Source organism: Nylanderia fulva, unplaced genomic scaffold, assembly GCF_048542155.1.
Source record: "Nylanderia fulva isolate GAGA-0341 unplaced genomic scaffold, ASM4854215v1 Scaffold21, whole genome shotgun sequence".
NCBI classification, from domain to species: Eukaryota; Metazoa; Arthropoda; class Insecta; order Hymenoptera; family Formicidae; genus Nylanderia; species Nylanderia fulva.
This window is the reverse complement of record NW_028190275.1, coordinates 3,703,469-3,724,409: the sequence shown is the minus strand read 5'-3', so window position 1 is coordinate 3,724,409 and position 20,941 is coordinate 3,703,469. Positions and strand designations below refer to the sequence as shown.

The 20,941-nt window shown below is 34.7% G+C and overlaps 2 protein-coding genes and 1 long non-coding RNA gene across 3 annotated transcripts in view; 2 read left to right on the top strand and 1 right to left on the bottom strand.

The window, feature by feature from the left end:
* The first annotated feature begins 172 nt into the window (after positions 1 to 172).
* On the top strand, positions 173 to 4,216 carry Art3 (arginine methyltransferase 3). Its single transcript, XM_029303743.2, has 8 exons — positions 173 to 346; positions 597 to 932; positions 1,023 to 1,201; positions 1,279 to 1,437; positions 1,679 to 1,866; positions 2,040 to 2,266; positions 2,403 to 2,762; positions 2,846 to 4,216. The coding sequence occupies exons 1-8, from the start codon at positions 334 to 336 to the stop codon at positions 2,953 to 2,955; spliced, it is 1,572 nt and encodes a 523-aa protein (XP_029159576.2). The 5' UTR covers positions 173 to 333; the 3' UTR covers positions 2,956 to 4,216.
* Positions 4,217 to 10,015: 5,799 nt separating this feature from the next.
* Positions 10,016 to 20,941, bottom strand: part of LOC146723315 (uncharacterized) — a 79,921-nt gene continuing 68,995 nt past the window's right edge. Inside the window, exon 3 of the long non-coding RNA XR_014924650.1 lies at positions 10,016 to 10,227. This is a non-coding gene — a long non-coding RNA (uncharacterized LOC146723315). The remainder of the gene's footprint in view (positions 10,228 to 20,941) is intronic.
* On the top strand, positions 16,292 to 18,366 carry LOC114945497 (uncharacterized). The gene has a single exon (XM_029321748.2). It carries the CDS (start codon positions 16,551 to 16,553, stop codon positions 17,994 to 17,996), a length of 1,446 nt encoding a protein of 481 aa, XP_029177581.1. The 5' UTR covers positions 16,292 to 16,550; the 3' UTR covers positions 17,997 to 18,366.

Below are 20,941 nucleotides of genomic sequence, written 5' to 3'. Positions count from 1 at the left end.
AAAAAATCCTGCGGATGCCCATAATTGAAAGTATGGTGGAATATTAATATAATTAAAAAAAAATAAATTATACTAATATAATTTTGTTTAAATAATGTAATTCATATATCAGAGTCCATTCATACTCGTTTGCGTTGTTTTCATTGACTCGCTCGGTATTGTAGTAATAACGCGTACAATAGCGCGAACTCTACACTAGAAAAGAGACGGCTTGTTTCCGTCATTGACACGCATCATTACTTGACACGTGCTTTCGACTCGACTTGCGTGAGGCCTTTCCTAGTTGCGAACCAATTTTACGGTTAACTAATTACAAGAGAAGTGAAGTTTATCATGGCGAAATTAGGTAAAATATTAATGAAAGTTATATGTAACAAATCAAGAAGCAGTAAGAAACTGTAGCCTGTTTAATTTGTAATCGGCAAGTGAAGCAATCCATTTGCAAAATACGAATAATGTATTGCTTTTTTGGGGAATCCGATCTTAAAATATATCTATTTTGTGTGAAAGATGTGTTATTTATATTGCTGTGATATGCGTTATTTTTTGATAAATGTCTGCAAATATTCTCTTAATTTTTATCTTTTTTTTTTAAGGATATGACGACTTGGCAAGTGACAGTGACAGCGGAGATGATTGGGAGGAAATTAGTGAGGATCAACACGAGAGAATTCCGTGTTTATTTTGTACGGGAGTCAGTCCAAATGATGGATTTCCTTCTATACTGCAGCATATTGAAATGTTTCATAAGTTTAACTTCTGCGATTTTATAAGGAAACATATTCACGATACTTATTCATATATCAAGTTAATCAATTTTATTCGCTATGAGGAGATTACACCTGAAAAATTGAGTACACTGAGTGTAGAAGCTTGGGACAAAGACACAAATTTATGTCCAGTTATGAAGGATGACCCATGGTTAATGTACGGCAAGTATAAGAATCTAAGAAGCAATTTTTCTGTTGACGATATTACATTAAATTATACACTAACTTATAAAATATTATTTTCTAATAAAGATGTTGAAGATCTCATCAAAATCAAGGATATGAGTGAAGAAAAAGAAGCAACACACATACACCAAACTAATGATAGTGTCACTTTATCAAAAACACAATATGAGGAAATGAAAAGAACTATAAGATCGCTTAAATCTCAGCTGAAGGAAAGTGAGACAACATGTTTCTTAGTCAAGCAGGTATAGAGATATACAATCATCAGATATATAATCATTTTTTATATGTATTGTAATTTAGGAAAAATTATTTTTTATAGGAAATGGAAGAGGTAAAAGAGAAAGCTCGGAAGTTAATACTAGGCGATGATTTCGATGGAAAAGAAAAAAGTACTTTGGTCAATGCTCACAACCCCAATGTTGACGAAGGCTATTTCAGTACATATAGTCACTTTGCTATACATCATGAAATGTTAACAGTAAGTTTCTAATCAATTCTACCAGCCAAATCACTTTAATGAGAGTTTATAATTTACAATATAATATTGATTATTAACTTGATTAATATAAATATTTGCAAAATTATAAGACATAAGATATTGAAGAGTTTAATCTTTAAAGTTAAAGAAATATTAAGTAATTTTTATGCAAAAATAGAATACTAATTAATAGATTTTGTATACGGAAACATAATAGAAGAAATATTTTTTTCTTTTTCAGGATAAAGTGCGAACAGAAAGCTATCGCGATGCATTATTAACAAATTCTAACAGATTTCATAATTGTGTAATGCTGGATGTTGGTTGTGGTACTGGTATCCTGTCAATGTTTGCAGCAAAGTCTGGTTGTCGTAAGGTTATCAGTGTCGATCAGTCTGATGTGATATATCATGCTATGGATATAATAAGGTACAAATTATATTTTGTATATCTATTTATGATTAAATTCTTTTTTGTAAATTTAAGATTATCAAAAATTAGAGAAAAATCAGATAGTTTCTATTAAAAATTTATTTTATATATAGATATGTAGAAAGAGAAAGAGAGAGGGTATATTATATAATAAAATTGATTGATTTTAGGGAAAACAATCTCAGTGACATAATTACTTTAAAAAAGGGTCGTCTAGAGGATATTAATATAGGAGTAGATAAAGTGGATGCAATAATATCCGAGTGGATGGGATATTTTCTTTTATTTGAAGGAATGCTAGATACAGTAATTTATGCTAGGGAACATTATCTGACACCCGATGGAGTAATTCTTCCAAACAGATGCACAATTAGTATTATGGGAAGCGGTGACACAAGTATGTGTTATAATTTTTCCTGCAATAATTAAATATGTTTCTTAGCAAAAGATTTTGAATTTAAAGGGTATAATCCAATATTATTTAAAGCTATTTTATACATATATATATATTTATTTATTATTGTTTTACACAGAGAGATATATCGAATTGGTTGATTATTGGTCGAACGTGTATGGTTTTAAAATGAGCTGCATGAAAAGAGAGGTGGTGCGTGAACCAAGTATAGAGGTCTGTAATGTCGATAATCTGATAACGAACACCGCCGAGATCCAAGCTTTCGACTTGTACAAAGTCACTACGGATTGCGTTAATTTCTCGTCCCCCTTCACGTTGAATGTAAAAAAGACAGGATCGTTAACCGCGATAATCGGCTATTTTGATATTTTTTTCGATTTCGAGAACCCGGTACATTTCAGCACAGGTCCTCATTCTACGCCGACACATTGGAAACAGACAGTATTTTCCTTAAGCGAGCCTATTAGTATAACTGAAGGTAAATTATATGTGTAATTGATTTTTACAACTAATATGTCACCATTTTCTCTCTTATATTTATTCTATTCCTTTTGGTTTTAGGTGAAGTTTTAACTGGCACATTGATTTGTCAAAGGCACCGTAAAGACATCCGAGGTTTAACCATTACTATCCACATAAAAAATTTCACTCAGACATATTATCTGGATTAAATATTGAATGCTTGTTTTTTCTTCCAAAATATACGCGCAAACAAATAGCCGTATGTGCCAAACTTGAGAATAGGGGTCCAGATATCAAATTCCGACATTAGACGTTATTACGCAAAAGATGCGTAATTCAAATTTCTTTCTATGCAGTTTAAAAATTTTTATCTATAATCTTCTATCTGTATATTTCCCATCTATAATCTCTGTTTAGATGTTCAAACAGAGGAAGTAATTTTCCATTTATGCATTTTAAAATCTCTATTTTTTATGCTGAAAGCATAAACACATGCTGTTGCATATTTATATTCGCTGCAAGCAAGATGTAGAATGCGGCAGTTTTTCTTAAATAATTTGCGGATGCGAGTTAAAATATACTTGATCTAATAGCTATTTACATTTGTGCCTTTTAATGCTAGAAATTCATATCTCTATAAATTAGTATTATAATTATATGTATATACATATATTCTCTTTTTCTCTCTCTCTCTTTCTCTTATAAATTCAATTTTGAGCATTTTTGCATGGCTGATAGAGTTTCAATCTTATAGTTGAATATTTATTGTGTAAGAGCATATATAAAACAAAAAAAAATCCGCAGAGCTTATAATAGTATACAGACAACGATATATAGTGTTCGCTCAAATCCAATTTTTACTAAATCGTTCTAAAGAATATTTGATGATCTAATGAATTTCTTCAAAGTTCTCTTGCTGCTGCTAATTTGTTCTTCGCAATACAGTTTTATTAATATCTCTTTGACGGAATAATATTGGTAGATATATTTCAAATCGTCCGATAATATTATGCAAACTCTCCTGCCACACCTTCTTCTTGCATGTGATACGTATGTACAAGGACCGAATTATCAAGCGTATCCGAATTATCGAGAATAATAGAGACCATGCTTGCTACACCGAATTAAAATTGCAATCAAACAATTAATTATATGACTCTGTGATATGAAAAAATTAGTTATAGAGTGTTTATCGAGAATGCGATTTATCCTGATGACATTTTTCGCAGTTATTTATATACGAGGAGGACCGTATGTGTGTGTGTTGTGTGTGTATGTATGTATGTGAAAAATAAGGCCTACTTTGCCTCGTATATACGTATACATACAGCTATTGCATAAATACAGAATTTGTTGAAATGGCGAATTTTATTCCGCATATAATTATTAAATAATTATATAATCGATGCTTTTTTGAAATGTACGCAAATTAAAATAAAAACTTTAGGATCTTAAAAGCTTACTAAGTTATTTATATATATGTGTTATTCTCTCAATTTCATTTTGTCTAGATTCGTAAAATTTATAAATATGTCATTTCTTACGGATAAAATATTTTATTTTGTCTTATTTAAACATTTTTAGTGCACAAAATGCCAACATTATATCGATAATTTACCATTTATTAATAAACTATTTATGAAATTATTCAATATCAAACATTAAAAGCTACCGAATTTATTATCCATTTCAGTTAAAATAAAATATAAAAAACAAATTTATATCTTTTATTAGCAAAGTGATAAATATAAGGCCAACTTATCGAGCTGAATATTCGAGATGTTCAGTCAACTACCATTTATTACATGTATAAATTATAAAACTACAGTCATTATATTAAAACTAACGCAAATTACAATCATTCTATAAACGTTTCGACCGCACGCGGTCTTCTTCAGTATAATTATTGAAATATAAATTCTTACAATTCACATAATATCGAAATTTAATTATAGTTATTCAGAATCAAGAGTTTTTGAGCAATTAACGAGTGTTTCAATCCGTCCTGTCCAACAATGTTCGCCTCGATATGATCCCTGATTTTGTTCAGATCTCGGATAGTTTCATCGTTAATATGCGAGAAATTACCCCGTTCCGTAGGCGCTGCGATTAATAAAAAATTACCGATCAACGTATGTCCAAATTATAATATGTATCCCCTACAATTGGTAGTATGTTTACCTATCATCGTTCTTCTTGACAATTTTGCTACTTATTAACAGTTATTAAGGATGACACATAACAAACCAACAATACAGAAAGACAGCTCATTTTAAACTCTACTTGATCGGAGAGCGTGCGTGTTTATATATGATCTAATATCTATGTTTTACTCGTTAATGTCTTAATTGTCCTATTATTATTTCTTGTTCGCTAATATATCCAAAATATCAAAATACGACTCGCTAAGTAACTCAGTATCTTTGTTTAAATTTAGTCCATTTTTTTGTTCCTTGATATGTAGCATCTCAGAAATGAGTCTTTTATAATAATTATTTTCGTTGTCCATGATCTTAACATTGTCCCAATTAAAAGTATGATGTTCATTTATTATGTGTTCAGAAATTACTGAATGTTTCGTTGAGTCCAACCTAATATTATTTTTATGTTCTTTTATTCGCGTCTGCAATTGCCTCTTTGTTTGGCCTACGTAAGATGCATTACAATTTATGCAACTGATCTTATAAACCACATTCGAATTGCATGGATGTTTAGTTTTATCTTTCTGCGCTTTAATAATATTATCCAGTTTGTTGAGACATCTATACCCTACCATACAATTTTTATTTTTTACCGAGGAAACAATCATTTCTGAGATCCCATCTATATACGGAATGACAAAGAATTTTTTATTGACCGAGTCATTTCTTATACTTTTTGTTTTTTCTATGTTGGCCTGTCTCTCTATAATGCTCCCCTTAGATATGATGTGTTCTATCCGATGATTAATTTTGTTAAAAATCAGATCAAGAGGGTAACCATTGCTTCTGAGTATATTAATAATTAACTCCAAATTTTTATTAAAAAATAGTGGATGTGATAGCAATAGACATCTGTCTACAAGGTTATATATTATTCCAATTTTGTGGCATAATGGGTGGTTTGAATAAAATGATAACGTCCTTCCTGAGAAGGTTTCTTTTTGATACCAGTCTATATATATTTTGTTATTAATAATTTTAAGTGATAAATCTAAGAAATTCAAGCTATGGTTAACCTCTTGTTCGACCGTGAATTTAAGTCTTTCATGATAGTTGTTAAAATTATTCACAATCTGAGTCATATTAGTCATAGAGGTGGCCACTATTATGTCATCCACATAACGAAAATAAAACAAACATTCCAAATTCAACGCTTTGAGAACTGTATCCTCAAGATCTTGCATAACCAGGTCTGCAATAATTGGTGATAACGGTGACCCCATAGGGGTCCCAAACGTCTGTTTATAAATTATGTCATCAAATGTAAAATATGTAGAAGTCAATATGAATTTTATACCCCCCAAAAATTCGTTTTTCGGTATTTTAGTATTTATTCCAATGTGATCCCATCTATCGTTAATACCGTCAATCGCAAGATCCAGAGGAACGTTCGTAAACAAAGACACCACATCCAAGGAAAACATCCTATCATTCTCATCAATCTTTTTACCAGACAATATGCTGTACAAATCAAAACTATTATTAATATGACTTTTCGCTTTGGGTAGGCTAGTTCGTAAGGTGTTTTGTAAAAACGTAGCCAGCGAGTATAGAGCTGTATCAACCGATGAAACTATGATTCTAACTGGATAGTTTTCCTTATGGATTCTAGGTAATCCATACGCTTTTGGAAGGAGAGAATCACTACAACGTAATTTATAATATTCGTTTTTTGAAATATAATCTTCCTTAAGCCATCTCTTCAACAAATCATTCAAATCGTTCTCTATTTTTTTGCACGGATTTTTTTTAACAATAGTGTAAGTGTTGACATCTTTTAAAACGTTTTCCATTTTGTTAATATAATAAGATCTTTCCATTGCCACCGTAGCATTACCCTTGTCCGCGCGTGTGAATAGAACATTCGGATTGTCTTTACAAAATTTTATTAAATCTCTGTGTGCACCAAGTAATTTTTGTTGACTTACGTCATTTTTATCCTTCGTGTTCAGAAGTTGTGCAAATTTTGGAACCGCGATATTTCTGATCGTTGTGAGATTATTAATATTATTTCGTTTGCTATTACTCTTTTATTAGATTCTTGAAGTTTTAAAATAATTATGTTAAATTCAATCTCAAATAATAAACATTCTTTTATTATGATAGAAAATCGATTTCATTGAGTACAATATATCTATAAGAATACATTTTATCTTTGTTTTATATATGGATGCAGTTCTGCAATATGGAACAATCAATTTTTTCGATTTTGAGATTTTTATTACAAATTGTGCCTGATATCTTCAGATATAATTTGCAATAAAAATTTCGAAAAAATTGATGGTTGGTTCCATAATAATAGGATATATAGTCTTAATTAGATATATTTCATTCGATGAATTTTCATATAACATTAAAAGGTTCGATTATGTAATAATCTTTTATGTTAATGCTATTTATTCTTTATTTGTATACTATTTAATTTTTAATATACTTCATTTTTATACCTTCATCCTATCTATAGAATCATATTTATTTTCATTGTGAATTTTACTCGAGAATTATCTTTTTTTTATATTATAACTTATATTATTTTTTATTACTACAATATTTTATTATTATAGTATTTAAGACTATAATTCACGCCCTCTCTCTTGTCTCATATTATATCTAATTTTTCTTTCTCAAATTAGACGTCTCTCTTTCAAATTAATCTCTACATTGTTTCCAACTTAAAAAAATGTATAGGCTAGCAGCATTATTATCAAACCTAAGCTAACATTTCATCTTTCGTTTCGTTCATATTTGTGCTTTATTTTATTTAATCAATATAGGTATATCATACAATGAAATCCTCGAAATGGAGCGTATATAAAAATATTACGCGCTATTAAGAGGTCTCCCCGTTTATTAATAATACTATTATTTGTAACAATAAAAATATATTTGCCGGGCAATCTGCGCGAGGAATAAAAATGCGATCTCTCGGGCATATCATGCATAATTAGATTGCGCAATAATTACGAAGGAACGGGCATGCCGCCGGTGAGAAATACCCGGGCGTTCACCGGTGACACGCACGATACCCCGCGATGTTTGTCGGCTGCAAACTCATCCGGGGGTTTCACTCGATATCCCGTGGCGCGAATAACGCGCTCGCGAGAGACGGGAAGAAGATACCGGAATTGGAAAGCGTGTGCGGTGCATACCCGCCGCGTATGTTTAACGTAACTCTATCCAATAATGCATGTTCTGGCCTAGGGCAACCGAGTGCGACCACCCTCCACCCCCATCCCCTGCACTCGGCAAACACATACGGAAGGTAGGGCCGAGTTACGCGTATATATCTACATTTGGGCAAAAAAATCCTCCCTCTTTCTCTTTACATACAGGAGTATTCATTTTTATATCCGCGAATGTGTTACGGTATTCGTTCGTCGAGAGGAGGAGCCTCCTGCTTTTTTGAGTGCCCGAGAGCACTCGGGTATTTTTTGTAGCGAAATTTAGAGCGAAATTTTCATTTCGCAGAAAAGAACTATAGATTTCAAAAATTGCGAATCAAATGATTCTTCGGAATATTTTGATCGGAAAATTATTGAGAAAGTTGCTAAGAAATATTAAGGGAGATCGAAGCAAATTATACCAAAGAAATATATAATTTTTAGAATCAAAAATGAGAAACGATAGTGCAAAAAAATATTTTTTGTAGCGAAATTTAGAGCGAAATTTTCATTTCGCAGAAAAGAACTGTAGATTCCAAAAATTGCGAATCAAATGGTTCTTCGGAATATTTTGATCGGAAAATTATTGAGAAAATTGCTAAGAAATATTAAGAGAGATCGAAGCAAATTATACCAAAGAAATATATAATTTTTAGAATAAAAATGAGAAACGATAGTGCAAAAAAATATTTTTTGTAGCGAAATTTAGAGCGAAATTTTCATTTCGCAGAAAAGAACTGTAGATTCCAAAAATTGCGAATCAAATGATTCTTCGGAATATTTTGATCGGAAAATTATTGAGAAAATTGCTAAAAAATATTAAGGGAGATCGAAGCAAATTATAACAAAGAAATATATAATTTTCAGAATCAAAAATGAGAAACGATAGTGCATAAAAATATGATATTGTTGTAGAAACTTTGCCATAATGATTTAATAATCGCTACGACAAATTTTGAGAAGATAAATTTTTCCCCCGGTATATACCGTCAATTACAAGTCTTTGGATATTTTCTATTACTGTAAAAAAATTAATTACTTAGCATTAAAAACATTATTAAAATATTCGACATTATCATAGAAAATTATAATCCCCTCGTTTATCTTTTACATGAAAATATTAAAATCAAACTGAATGCAGAATTATATATTTTTTTTTATCCGTATTATAATGTTCATAAGTATACTATTATTTGTAAGAAATCAATGTATGAAAAATATCATCGCACATAATTTGCGTCATCAAGAATTTTCTTCGGATGCAACACAAAAAAGCATGCAGTCTTCTAAAAAGACTTTGCACTAAGAATGTTTCAAAAGCAGTGAAAGAGACTTTACACACACACACACACACACACACATGTGTGTGAAATATTATCACTAAAAGATACCCCTCGATAACTTTGATAAAAAAAAGCATTACTTTTTAATTAAACTTTCCGCGGTAAAATCCAGAGGGATGCACCCGCTCTTCGTTTCTCCGCCATCAAGAACAGTCGGAGTTCTTGAAGGCTCCAGGAGCGAGAGGCGGCAACCGCAAAGTAATAGCCGTCGTTTAGGGCCCGGTGCGGATAAGGAGCGTCAACAGGAGGGAGGAAGGGAGGTGTAACGGGGGTGGAAACGAGAGAGCGACCGAGGCCGGGGATAAGGGTGGCTTGTTGCGTAAGCCGATTAGAGCATCACGGCAGTCACTCCTGCCCCGTGCAACGTGGTGGCACACACAGCCTCTCTCTCTCTCTCTCTCTTTCTCCCTCTCTCTCTATCGGGTTCTACCGGATGCTCGCCGAGCAGAGACACATTAAAATCGCATGAAATATGCACGGAGCCACCCTCCTCCCCCGTCCCGTACCCTCCATACCAGCGGACGAGAGCGCTCGCCTACATCCGCGTAGGCAAAAAGCTTACCCGCTCGTCCTGGAAGCTCGTCCGGGCTCTCTCTCTTCCTCCCGATGACGCACAAGAGAAGCTGCGGCACTAGCGCGTTCCGCTTTTGCGAGATATTTAGAAGATCCCTCTGTCGCGCTTTTGATGAGAGGGAGAGATCTTGCCCGGTCTCTTCCTTCTCTCATCGAGAGGCGATCGACGCGACTGGTCCTAATGCCGCGATCCAGAAATGTCTCTATAATGAGAATGGAGAGAATATTTGATGACAAAATGATCATTTTCAATTTTAATTGCATGCGTTGCATTCGATGATATTAAAACTTTAGAGCCTATAATTTGTGGATTTTCGCGTAAATTTGCGATTCGAAGAAAATATTGCGTATGATCGATTGAAGATGCTGCGATCCAGAAATGTCCCTATAATGAGAATGGAGAGAATATTTGATGACAAAATGATCATTTTCAATTTTAATTGCATGCGTTGCATCCGATATTAAAATCTTGGAGTCTATAATTTGTGGATTTTTGCGTAAATTTGCGATTCGAAGAAAAAGATTGCGTATGATCGATTGAAGATGCTGCGATTCAGAAATGTCTCTATAATAAGAATGGAGAGAATATTTGATGACAAAATGATCATTTACAATTTTAATTGCATGCGTTGCATCCGATGGTATTAAAACTTTGGAGCCTATAATCTGTGAATTTTTGCGTAAATTTGCGATTCGAAGAAAAAGATTGCGTATTGATCGATTGAAGATGCTGCGATCCAGAAATGTCCCTATAATGAGAATAGAGAGAATATTTGATGACAAAATGATCATTTACAATTTTAATTGCATGCGTTGCATCCGATGGTATTAAAACTTTGGAGCCTATAATCTGTGAATTTTTGCGTAAATTTGCGATTCAAAGAAAAATATTGCGTATGATCGATTGAAGATGCTGCGATTCAAAAATGTCTCTATAATGAGAATGGAGAGAATATTTGATTACAAAATGATCATTTTCAATTTTAATTGCATGCGTTGCATCCGATGGTATTAAAATCTTGGAGTCTATAATCTGTGGATTTTCGCGTAAATTTGCGATTCGAAGAAAAAGATTGCGTATTGATCGATTGAAGATGCTGCGATTCAGAAATGTCTCTATAATGAGAATGGAGAGAATATTTGATGACAAAATGATCATTTACAATTTTAATTGCATGCGTTGCATCCGATGATATTAAAACTTTAGAGCCTATAATCTGTGGATTTTCGCGTAAATTTTCGATTCGAAGAAAAAGATTGCGTATTCTCCAAGGCACATGTGGAAAAGCACGACGAGATTCGTCAGGTAACTTGGAATTTCAATTTTTCAGAGCCCCAGAAGCTTATAAATCCGCGGATGTTAAATCCGTTTATATTTTTTTCCCTCCATCCGCCGATCTTAGTTCGCTTCGTGTATATATATATATATACCTACTTAGAAATCTCGGTGAACTGAGGTCGACCTCCATTCGAAAATTTTTTGACAATTTAGGGAGATGCATTAACTACCCCCTTCGCGCAATTTCGCGAAAAGCGCAACTCCCGGATCTGATGTCCGCTCGTCCTCTTCCGCTCGTGTCGGTAATCCGATGCATCGTGCGCGGATATTTTCATATAGTATATATATATATGTGTGTGTGTGTGTGTGTGTGTGTGTGTGTGTGTATGCGTGTATAATATACATTTATATATATATATATATAGGTTCCGCGAAACGCATTCTGTACATGTTCCGCGCAACACGTGGCAAAATGTTTCGTCATCGGTATCAAATAATCATGGCAAATCCGCATCGACCGTTCCGCTCGCTCGTTCGCGTTAATACCTATATTTTACATCCGTCCGTATTTAGTTCGAATAACGTTTGGCGGATAATAATGGACCATTTGCCACTTGTTTTCGTTCGCCCGGCGGAATGATTACGCCGGGATACGCGCGTTGAAATTTTATGCCCGAGGAGCGAGAGAGAGAGAAGGCTTTGGCGAGAGGAAGCGAGATTATCGGGGCGAATGTACGCGAACGGATTTCCGTGTTGCAATATTTCCCCCTCCACCTATGCCATAATAATACATATATAACTACTACCGTTCTGAGTGCAAAAGTACTACTAGAGAGATCAAAATCAAAAATGTAACTATTAGTTAATCTCTCTTCGAAAAAAATAGGGAGTGTGTAATTAAAAATATGCAAAAATATACTACTAGAGCGATCAAAAATTCAAAAATATAACTATTAGTTAATCTCTCTTCAGGAAAAAATAGGGATTATAAATAGAAGATGTGTAAATAAAATATGTAAAAATATACAAGCACTACTAGGAAGATCAAAATCAAAAATATAAAATGTAAAATATAACTATTAGTCGATCTGTCTTTGAAAAAAAATATGGAATAAATAGGGGATGTGAGAATTAAAAATATGCAAAAATATGATCTTCCTCTCGTTTTCTCTTTGTTAGGGATTTTATTCCGCGAACGACGATGATGATCGACGATAACCGGTGATGATTGCGTCAATCGGGTCCTCGTCTTCGAGAGGGAGGTAGGGGGTAGTTTTCTTGAAGGGTAACTCGACAGCCTCTCGTCCAATTATAGCGTGATTGTTCTCGGTCTTGGCAAGTCTCAAGGGAATGTGGATTAACCGCCATTCGGACCCACAACACACATACATATATATACATGTATACACACCTATACACGTGCAAATTCGACCGGGTGCATCGACGAGAGAGAGAGAGAAGGCACGTAAACGCGCGCTCTGGACACGTCCATCAGTATCGCGGAAATATTTATGGCGATTAATCGCGGACATGCCCGCGGCCCGTTAATTACGTAAGAAGATCAACGGATTACGACGCTGCGTTTTTCGCGAGAGACCTCTCTTCGGAACGAGCTGAAGGGGGTGGAAAGAGGGAGGAAGGAAAGAAAAGGAAAAAAGCTGTCTTCCCGTCCGATGTAACCCGTCTCCGAAAAAAAATCCTTCCTTTTTTCCTTTCTCTTCAGGAGCTATTATTTAGTGATTTTTACATGCCCGCTATTGTGTAAATTCGGTCTTTTAAATAAATATCTCTTCGAGAGATTTTACGTTTGTTATCTTCTTGGCGATACAAATATCGAGTTTTAGAAATGAAAGAAATAAGATTTTTTTTCGGGATTTTATTATAATGAAGTTGTTTTTTAAGAAGATGATAAATCATCGAATTGTCAGCGTCATCGTGAAAATTATATCGCAAGAAAATTGCGCACTGAGAGTGAAACTTAATGTCTCATTTTCTTGAAATAAAATACACACGAGTTTTCGTCAAGTGTTTTAATTTTCCGTTTTGATTTTAATATCAAATTGCTCGTCACGAGAAATTATGACAAAACGCCTGATTAAAGTTGTAAAATATGCGATCCCGTCTGAAAGCTTCTTAGCTTTTTATCGCATTAGAAACGAAGACATTTTAATGAGTTTTAGATTAGATTTAAGAGTTGTTTTGCAAGACAGAATGATGGCTTCTTTCAAAAACGCAGATACTTACGTATATTTTACAACCTTGATCGAATGCTAATTATAATATCTGTCACAGATTTCAAATAAAGACGTTCCTTAGTTAATTTCGGTCTTGATAGTATTCAAAATTTAAATACCAAGATAATTAATGAATACCTCGATAATTCTATATTAAGAATATAGCGTTTAATAAAATTATCTTCAAGCAATATATTTAGATAAAAATAGCAGACATAATATTAATAGCATATATCGGACAAGTGTAACTTGACAAGTCGTTGAACTTTTCGGAAATTCTTATATATATCCTCAAATTATAAACGGATAATAAAGGGGAAATTCTCGTTCGACCAGGGCCGACATAATCCACCAGAATCGCGATTAATATTGCAAGACGCTTTTTCAGATATGCGCGATGCAGTTGGTCAAAGTTTCAGCACGTGCTCGTCTAAATTCCATTTCCAGTTTCGCCGCCTGAATTAATCAGCTGATTGTCAAGTCGACGTCGTCTATTCGGATTTAGATTAAGGCTCCGAATTCCGAGTGTTCGAACTCAACTTTCTACGATGAACATTTTATATCTGGGGACGATATAAAGTGCAGGTATATCGATCGATCGTTATAGAGGTTCTGTATGGCCGAAGGAGAGACTCCTCGATATGCTGCGAGTTCACGTATGCACAACGCACGTGAAACGTATCATTTCGCGCACACGCTTAATGATAACACACCGCATATATCTAATATCGGGTTATCAATCCGTCTTCACCGCCCACGACGTAAGATCCGTTCATTTCTACGGCTGCCAATGGAAAAAAAAAGAGAGAGACGAAACGGCGCGAGACTTCGCGGAAGACAAATTCAATGCCGCGAGAGAGATACGTGACAGGTAACGTCTTAAAATATGGTACGTAAAACGCATTGCTTCCCTTATATATGTAGGCACGACCGAAGGGAGTTGCCTCGATAATAAGAGACTTATCGAAGCGACTGAATGATTAATCATCAACGTCGCGTAGCAATATCGGACATATGTATCATTGATGCGGTATTGGACGGTATTTATCTCGAAAAGTAATTGATAGAGTTACTTTGTGGCGATTACATCGTCACATACTTCCCTGAGATTAATAAGGAAAACACGCATACGAATACGAACACTGACATATACGAAAAGGACAAAGGCACAAGTAAATATAAATAAAATATTACAGACGAGACGAAAGACGAGTAGGACAGAAACGAAGAAATAAAAATAGATGGAAAATTCGCGAAGCCTCTCGAAGCCTAGCGAAGGGCGTTTTAGGAGGCAAGGTATAAATAGGAGATTTTTGAGATAACGATATACCGTCTTCGATAGTCGCCGCGCACGGACGCATTACTTTATTACTCCGAGCGAATCAGGTTTATGTATTCACGCGTACCGTTTACGTTGAAGAATATATTCAGTTAATTTAATCATTGCATAACTTTATTTAATTCCCGCATCGTTCCTCCTAAGCACACGCGACGCGCGTATATAACCAAAACTTCATTATTAAACGCGCATTCCACAAAATATATGTATATATTAGAATATGTTGAGTACATGGATATTTTATCAACACGGATTAATCGCGTTCCTTAATCCCTATACGTTCCAATATCGCGGTACATTAAATAGAGAAATTATTTATAACAATACACGTATTTTAAGAATAAAATAATAAATAATATATATATATGAAAAAATAAAAAATAATGAGAGTTGATTATCGAATACGTTGTCGTATTCTATACAAGAGCAATTAGGGAAAGCAATCTTAAAAATAAAGGAGTATTTGTCTCTTGAAATCACTTTTGCGTATGCAAAGTTTATAGACCTAATATATCAATTAATTAAGTCTCGGTATCTTGAAAAAAATTTGTTAACTTGACTAAAGCTTTCAATTACTGTTTTGTTAATTAAACAGATATTAGTATTTAAGTCAAACATACGTTTGGTCAGATTTAATATGTTACATTTATATTAAATATCTTTAGATGTTCAATTAACAAAATAATATTTAAGAATCGAGATAATATCGAAATTATCAGTAAAATTCCTTATCAATGACATTCTAATTTAACAATGAGACTAACCAGGGTGTCCAGCAGACTGAATGAAAAAAATTCCCTTACTTTTTCAGATTTTCCAAGACCAGAAATTAATTTTTCCCTGACTTATCAAAATTTTTAGTTTTGTCATGCTGTAGATGAATCGATTTTTACCAACACAGAAAATTAGCACGCTGGGAGCCAAGGAAAAGTTGATATTTATTGAATAATAAATAGTAAAATTTCCTTACGAATAGTAAAATTTCGTGACTTTTCCCTGATCCCTAGACAGCCTGTCAATCGATCAGTTTCTTCCGTACGATTAGATGATAATTTCTCGGTTGCTTCTTTCCGGAAATCAATATCGATTGATCGGGGATGCGAATCCGAATGTTACCAAAATCGCGCCTTTATTGTCCCCTTATCGAAGTCCTAGCTGCACCGCAGGAACCTCCGCAATCAGCCAGCCAGACGAGAGGCTACATCCCTACCCTGCCAGCTGTTTGACAGCGTCTGCTCGCGCAAAAGCGGGGCGGGCGAGAGCGTTGAAATAAACGCGCCTGCGCCGAACGGAAGGACGAAACGAGGGTGGAAGTGACGACCAATGAACATCGGATGAGCGGCGGTTGCCCGGGCGGAGCATACGGCATAAACGAGACGTGGCATGAGCAGCTTCTGCCAAACGGCGTTCAACGGCCGAGGGAAAAGCACGGAGGAAGAGGTGTCCGTCCGAGGGCGAACTTAAAGAGGGATTCCTCGTAAGAGAAGTCATCAGTGATAGCCGTCTTCGCGGTTCCGATTGTTCGGAGCTCAAGTTGCCTCGGCTCGAGAAAGCGTTCATATGCCAACTCGTTTCCATCAGGACGCCATGGAAACACGAAGCGAGAGGCAAAAGATGCAGCAGAAATTTTGAGAAAATTGAGAAAAGGGACAGGAGGAAGAAGCACGTGGGATAATGCTGCACGGGGCTCTACCGAGGGCCTTCCTGGCCCCAGGTCTAAGCTACATGAGCTATTACAGCGAAGAGATTCATCACCCGGCCTATGTCGCGCCGCCGACCACGTGGCACATCCCGATGGACGACCCGTCCTCGCCGATCTACTCCAGGATCCCAGCGGCCGAGCACCACGCGTCCTTGCAGTCCTGGGAATCCTCGAGGTCCTCGACGCCGTGTCCCCTGGATCTTTCCTTGAAACCGCCACCGACGCCCAACACCCCGAAGACGGAGGAGATAATCGAGGTGGGCGACGAGAAGGATCTCAGAATTCGGGAGGAGATCCAGACTCATGTCGAGGGCCGCAGAGACAGCGAGGAGGAGCAACAGCTGATCGTCGACGACCTGGACACTTTACGGACCTCCTCGGCGCAGAGTCATCAAAGTCAGTACGAACGTCTGATGCTTAACAAAGAATCCGCTCGCTTCCACGACTCGCTAGTCGACAAGATCCACCATCTTCCCGAAGAGAGCACTCGACTGTCGTCGTATCCCGGGAACGAGCTCGCCGCCAAGTACCAGTTGCACAGTCAGAAGCTCCTTCTGAGCCCGACGCACATGCAATCGATGCAGAGTTATCATCAGCAACTGCTTTTAACGCCGCAGCAACATCTCCAGAGCGTACACGCGCCCATGACACCACCCAGCACCCCATCACCACCTCAGTGTCCCAGGAGAAGAGTCCGGGAGGAGGATCTCATCTCGCCTTCCGGCTCCTCCCTGTCCACCCCGAAGCAGACCGGCAACGAGAAGACCCAAGCTCATAGACCCAAGAAGAAACACGCCAGGAGGCTGAAATTCGACGAAGACACCAGCAGCCCGGTCTCGGGCACCGTGATCCTGGGTCCGGACGAGGCGGTGGTGACCGGCGACATCGATCCCGCCTTCAACATCGTCGAGGTGACGGAGGAGGCTCGCGCCGAGCTCGCCAAGATTGAGAACCGGCTCGGTCCGTACCAGTGCAAGCTCTGCCGGCAGCTTCACGAGGACGCTTTCCAGCTGGCGCAGCATCGCTGCTCCCGAATCGCCCACGTGGAGTACCGTTGCCCGGAGTGCGACAAGCGGTTCTCCTGCCCGGCGAATTTGGCGTCCCATCGACGTTGGCACAAGCCCAGATTGCCCAACGCCGATTCTGGCTCGTCTGCGACGTCGTCGTCCTCGCCCTCGTCCTCGTCGTCGTCCTCGTCGTCGGGGACCACCGCGGAGATTCCGTGCACCAGATGCGAGGCCAAATTCACCAGACAAGCCGCTCTGCGGAAACATCTCGCGACCCAGCATCCGGAGACCAACAACAACGTCAGTAGCAGCAATAACAATAACAATGTTCACGACGGTCAGGAGACTGTCGGCAAAGCGGACATCGCTCAGACAGCGGCGAACAGCCAGTTGGCGAACGAGATGACCTGACATCAATTTCCGGCGAGACCTCTGCCGAGGCGACCCGGCCTCTACTGGCGATTCGGTCTTGATTTGTAAGAGACACGCGGCTTTCGTCACTGTGAGTACACAATCAAAACGCTAAGCATGCTCGTTCTAGTATTTCAAAAAAAGTAATGGAAAAGAGAAAAAAGGGAAATGTAAAAAAAAAAAAAAAAAAAAAAATTAATGTGAAAGAGAGAAAGAGTATGGCTGTTATTGTTATTAAATGGGATACTTAATTTCTATAATTGCACAGTTAATTTTCATTTGTTATATTTGTAATATCAATATCCCTTTGCAGAAATTTTCTCTAATCGAATTTTTAAAGATTATTTTATGTTTTAATCCATTTTTATTCAACAACTAATGTATTTAATTTTTAGTTATTTTATTCTTAGTTAATGTCTTATTGTCTTTTTGTAGTTCTAGTCGATTTGCATAAAACTTTGTTTAATCAAATTTTCGAGATTGTTTTATTTCAAAGATTGTATCATTTTGTTATTAAAAAATATATAAATTTTTCATTATATTTAATTTTTAATTATTTAATTTCTAGTCATATAAATATATATATAATATACGATCTTTTTTATCATTTCTGATCTTTTTATATTTTTAGTCTATTTGTGCAAAAGTTCTTTAATTTTCAAAAATTGTTTTATTTTATTTTAACAAATGTAATTATATTTTATTGTATTTTAGTACTATGAATATTAATAATACAATTTGTGATTTTTTGATTTTTCTAGTTTGTATACACAAAATTTTCTTTAGTAATTTAATTTCTATAATTTCTATTTTTTTATATTTCTCTTTGAACGAAACTTTTTCTAGTCAAACTTTGCAAAAATTGTTTTATTTTATTATTTTACATCGTGTAATTTTTAGTTATTCTATTTAATAAATTTTAATTATTTAATTTTTAGTTATTTATTTTCTAGTCAACTTCTAATGTTTACACATATATGTCTAGTCTTTACATGCAATTTTTTCTAGTCAAGCTTTTTAGTCAAAAAAGGTTTATTTTATTTAAAAATTTTGAATTAGGAAATTTCTTAATATATACATACAAAGAGAGGCGAAACTTGAGAAATAGAACTTTGATTGATGTGTTAAATATCAGGAAAAGAAAGAGATAAACTTGATAAGAAATTAAGTATCTCTTCATGTAGGTTCTAACCGTCTAGTTTAATCGTTTGTAGTCATTGTATCGATGATAATAAAGCATACTATTTGGCCGAAGAAATTAAAATGCAAGCTCTGAAATTAACATAATTATATGTTAATCTTGTTTTCTAATACGCGATCATTATATTTCACTCACGGAATTTACCGGGAAAAACAGGGTTTCACATTATCGTTATACGTATCAAATATAAATTTGTATATATAAATCATATATTATAGTTGACATGCGAAAAAAATTGAGAGATAAGTATAGTTGATAAAATATATGTAGATTCCCATTCCCGTGTATTGTTGAAATCGTAGTATATGATCTAAATGACACATTAGTAATTAAAAAATAGTAATTAAAAAAAGAATATTAATCAGCGGCACTCGAGAAATTAAAAGAAATTTTAAGAAAAAGAAGATGATATTTCTCTCACAATATACTGACGTAAATGTTTAATACATTTCTTACGATTGGATAATTATTACAGTTTTATAAAAAAGATTATTTCATAATTATAATTTATATATAATTATATAATTTATTAAATAATTTATATAATTATCATTTTGTTAAGATATAATTATTGAAACACAAAAGAAAAAAGTGAATATAAAATCTGAATAAGACATTCAATTCGACAAAATAAACTGTTATAAATACACATACAAATTATATGTAAATTTTTTCACATATATATAATATATATAAAAATATTTGGAATGTATTTATACACAAAATTAATAGTAATATACAATTTTCATTATATTAATGCATGAGAGATATGTGTGCTTTGTCAATTATAAATATTTACGAAAATAGAATGGAATTATGTCTATTGTTAGAAATGTGTTAAACATTATACTTTACAATTGGATACCGAAGCTATAAGATTCGAGATTATCGAGTGCACACTATTGCCAAAACGTAGAAATTATTGAGACCAAAAAAGATCTCTCTCTAGTCACCTCTAGTCCACCTTTAGTCAAATAAATAACGTTCAGACGTAGAATCGTGCTATGTAATTAAAAACAAATTTCAGTGAGGCATAAATTCTGTAAATTTATGTAAAATTTCGCCGATGTAATTGCGCGAACAAATAAAATATAGATGATACTTTGCGTGATATAAATCTGTACATAGTATGCGCGATGTATATATATTAAAGCACAATTAGGTTAAATGATAGAGACTATCAGACATGACGATCTCAATTTGTCTAGCATTAAGTTGGCAAGCAGACTTACTAGCGATTAAACAAATTTGTTGCATCTCTTAAGGTGTATCTAGATCAAGCGAATAAATACAAATGATCACAAGTGAATATCAATGAAAAAGTATTATTAACATTTTTATAAAATAATTTTTTATAGTATATATTTTTATAATTCTTTATAATAATTTTTTATTCTGTATAAAATAATTTTTTTATAAAATTATTGATTGAATAATGCTTCTTCACTGGTACATTTTGGTATTCGTGATTTATTTGTATTTATTCGCTTGGCCAGCATTCAGCTTTAGAGAAGTTAATTTCGCTGAAGTATTTAATTATACATATATGTTCTAGAATTATCTCTCTTTTATATTCATAATTATTTATTTATAATGACATTAGTTTTTGTAATTATAGTATTATTAATTATATATAATAAAATATAATTAATTATAGAGTTTATTATTACATTTATATAATATATTATCTATTTAATATATTATATAAATTTAATTATATGTATATTTTTTATAGAAATTTACT

Bases quoted from the DNA above. Each gene is read 5' to 3' on its own strand.
- LOC114945497 (XM_029321748.2), top strand. From the start codon at position 16,551: ATGCTGCACGGGGCTCTACCGAGGGCCTTCCTGGCCCCAGGTCTAAGC.
- Art3 (XM_029303743.2), top strand. The intron at 1,202-1,278 runs GTATAGAGATAT...TATTTTTTATAG, and splicing joins CATGTTTCTTAGTCAAGCAG to GAAATGGAAGAGGTAAAAGA. The intron at 2,267-2,402 runs GTATGTGTTATA...TGTTTTACACAG, and splicing joins TATGGGAAGCGGTGACACAA to AGAGATATATCGAATTGGTT.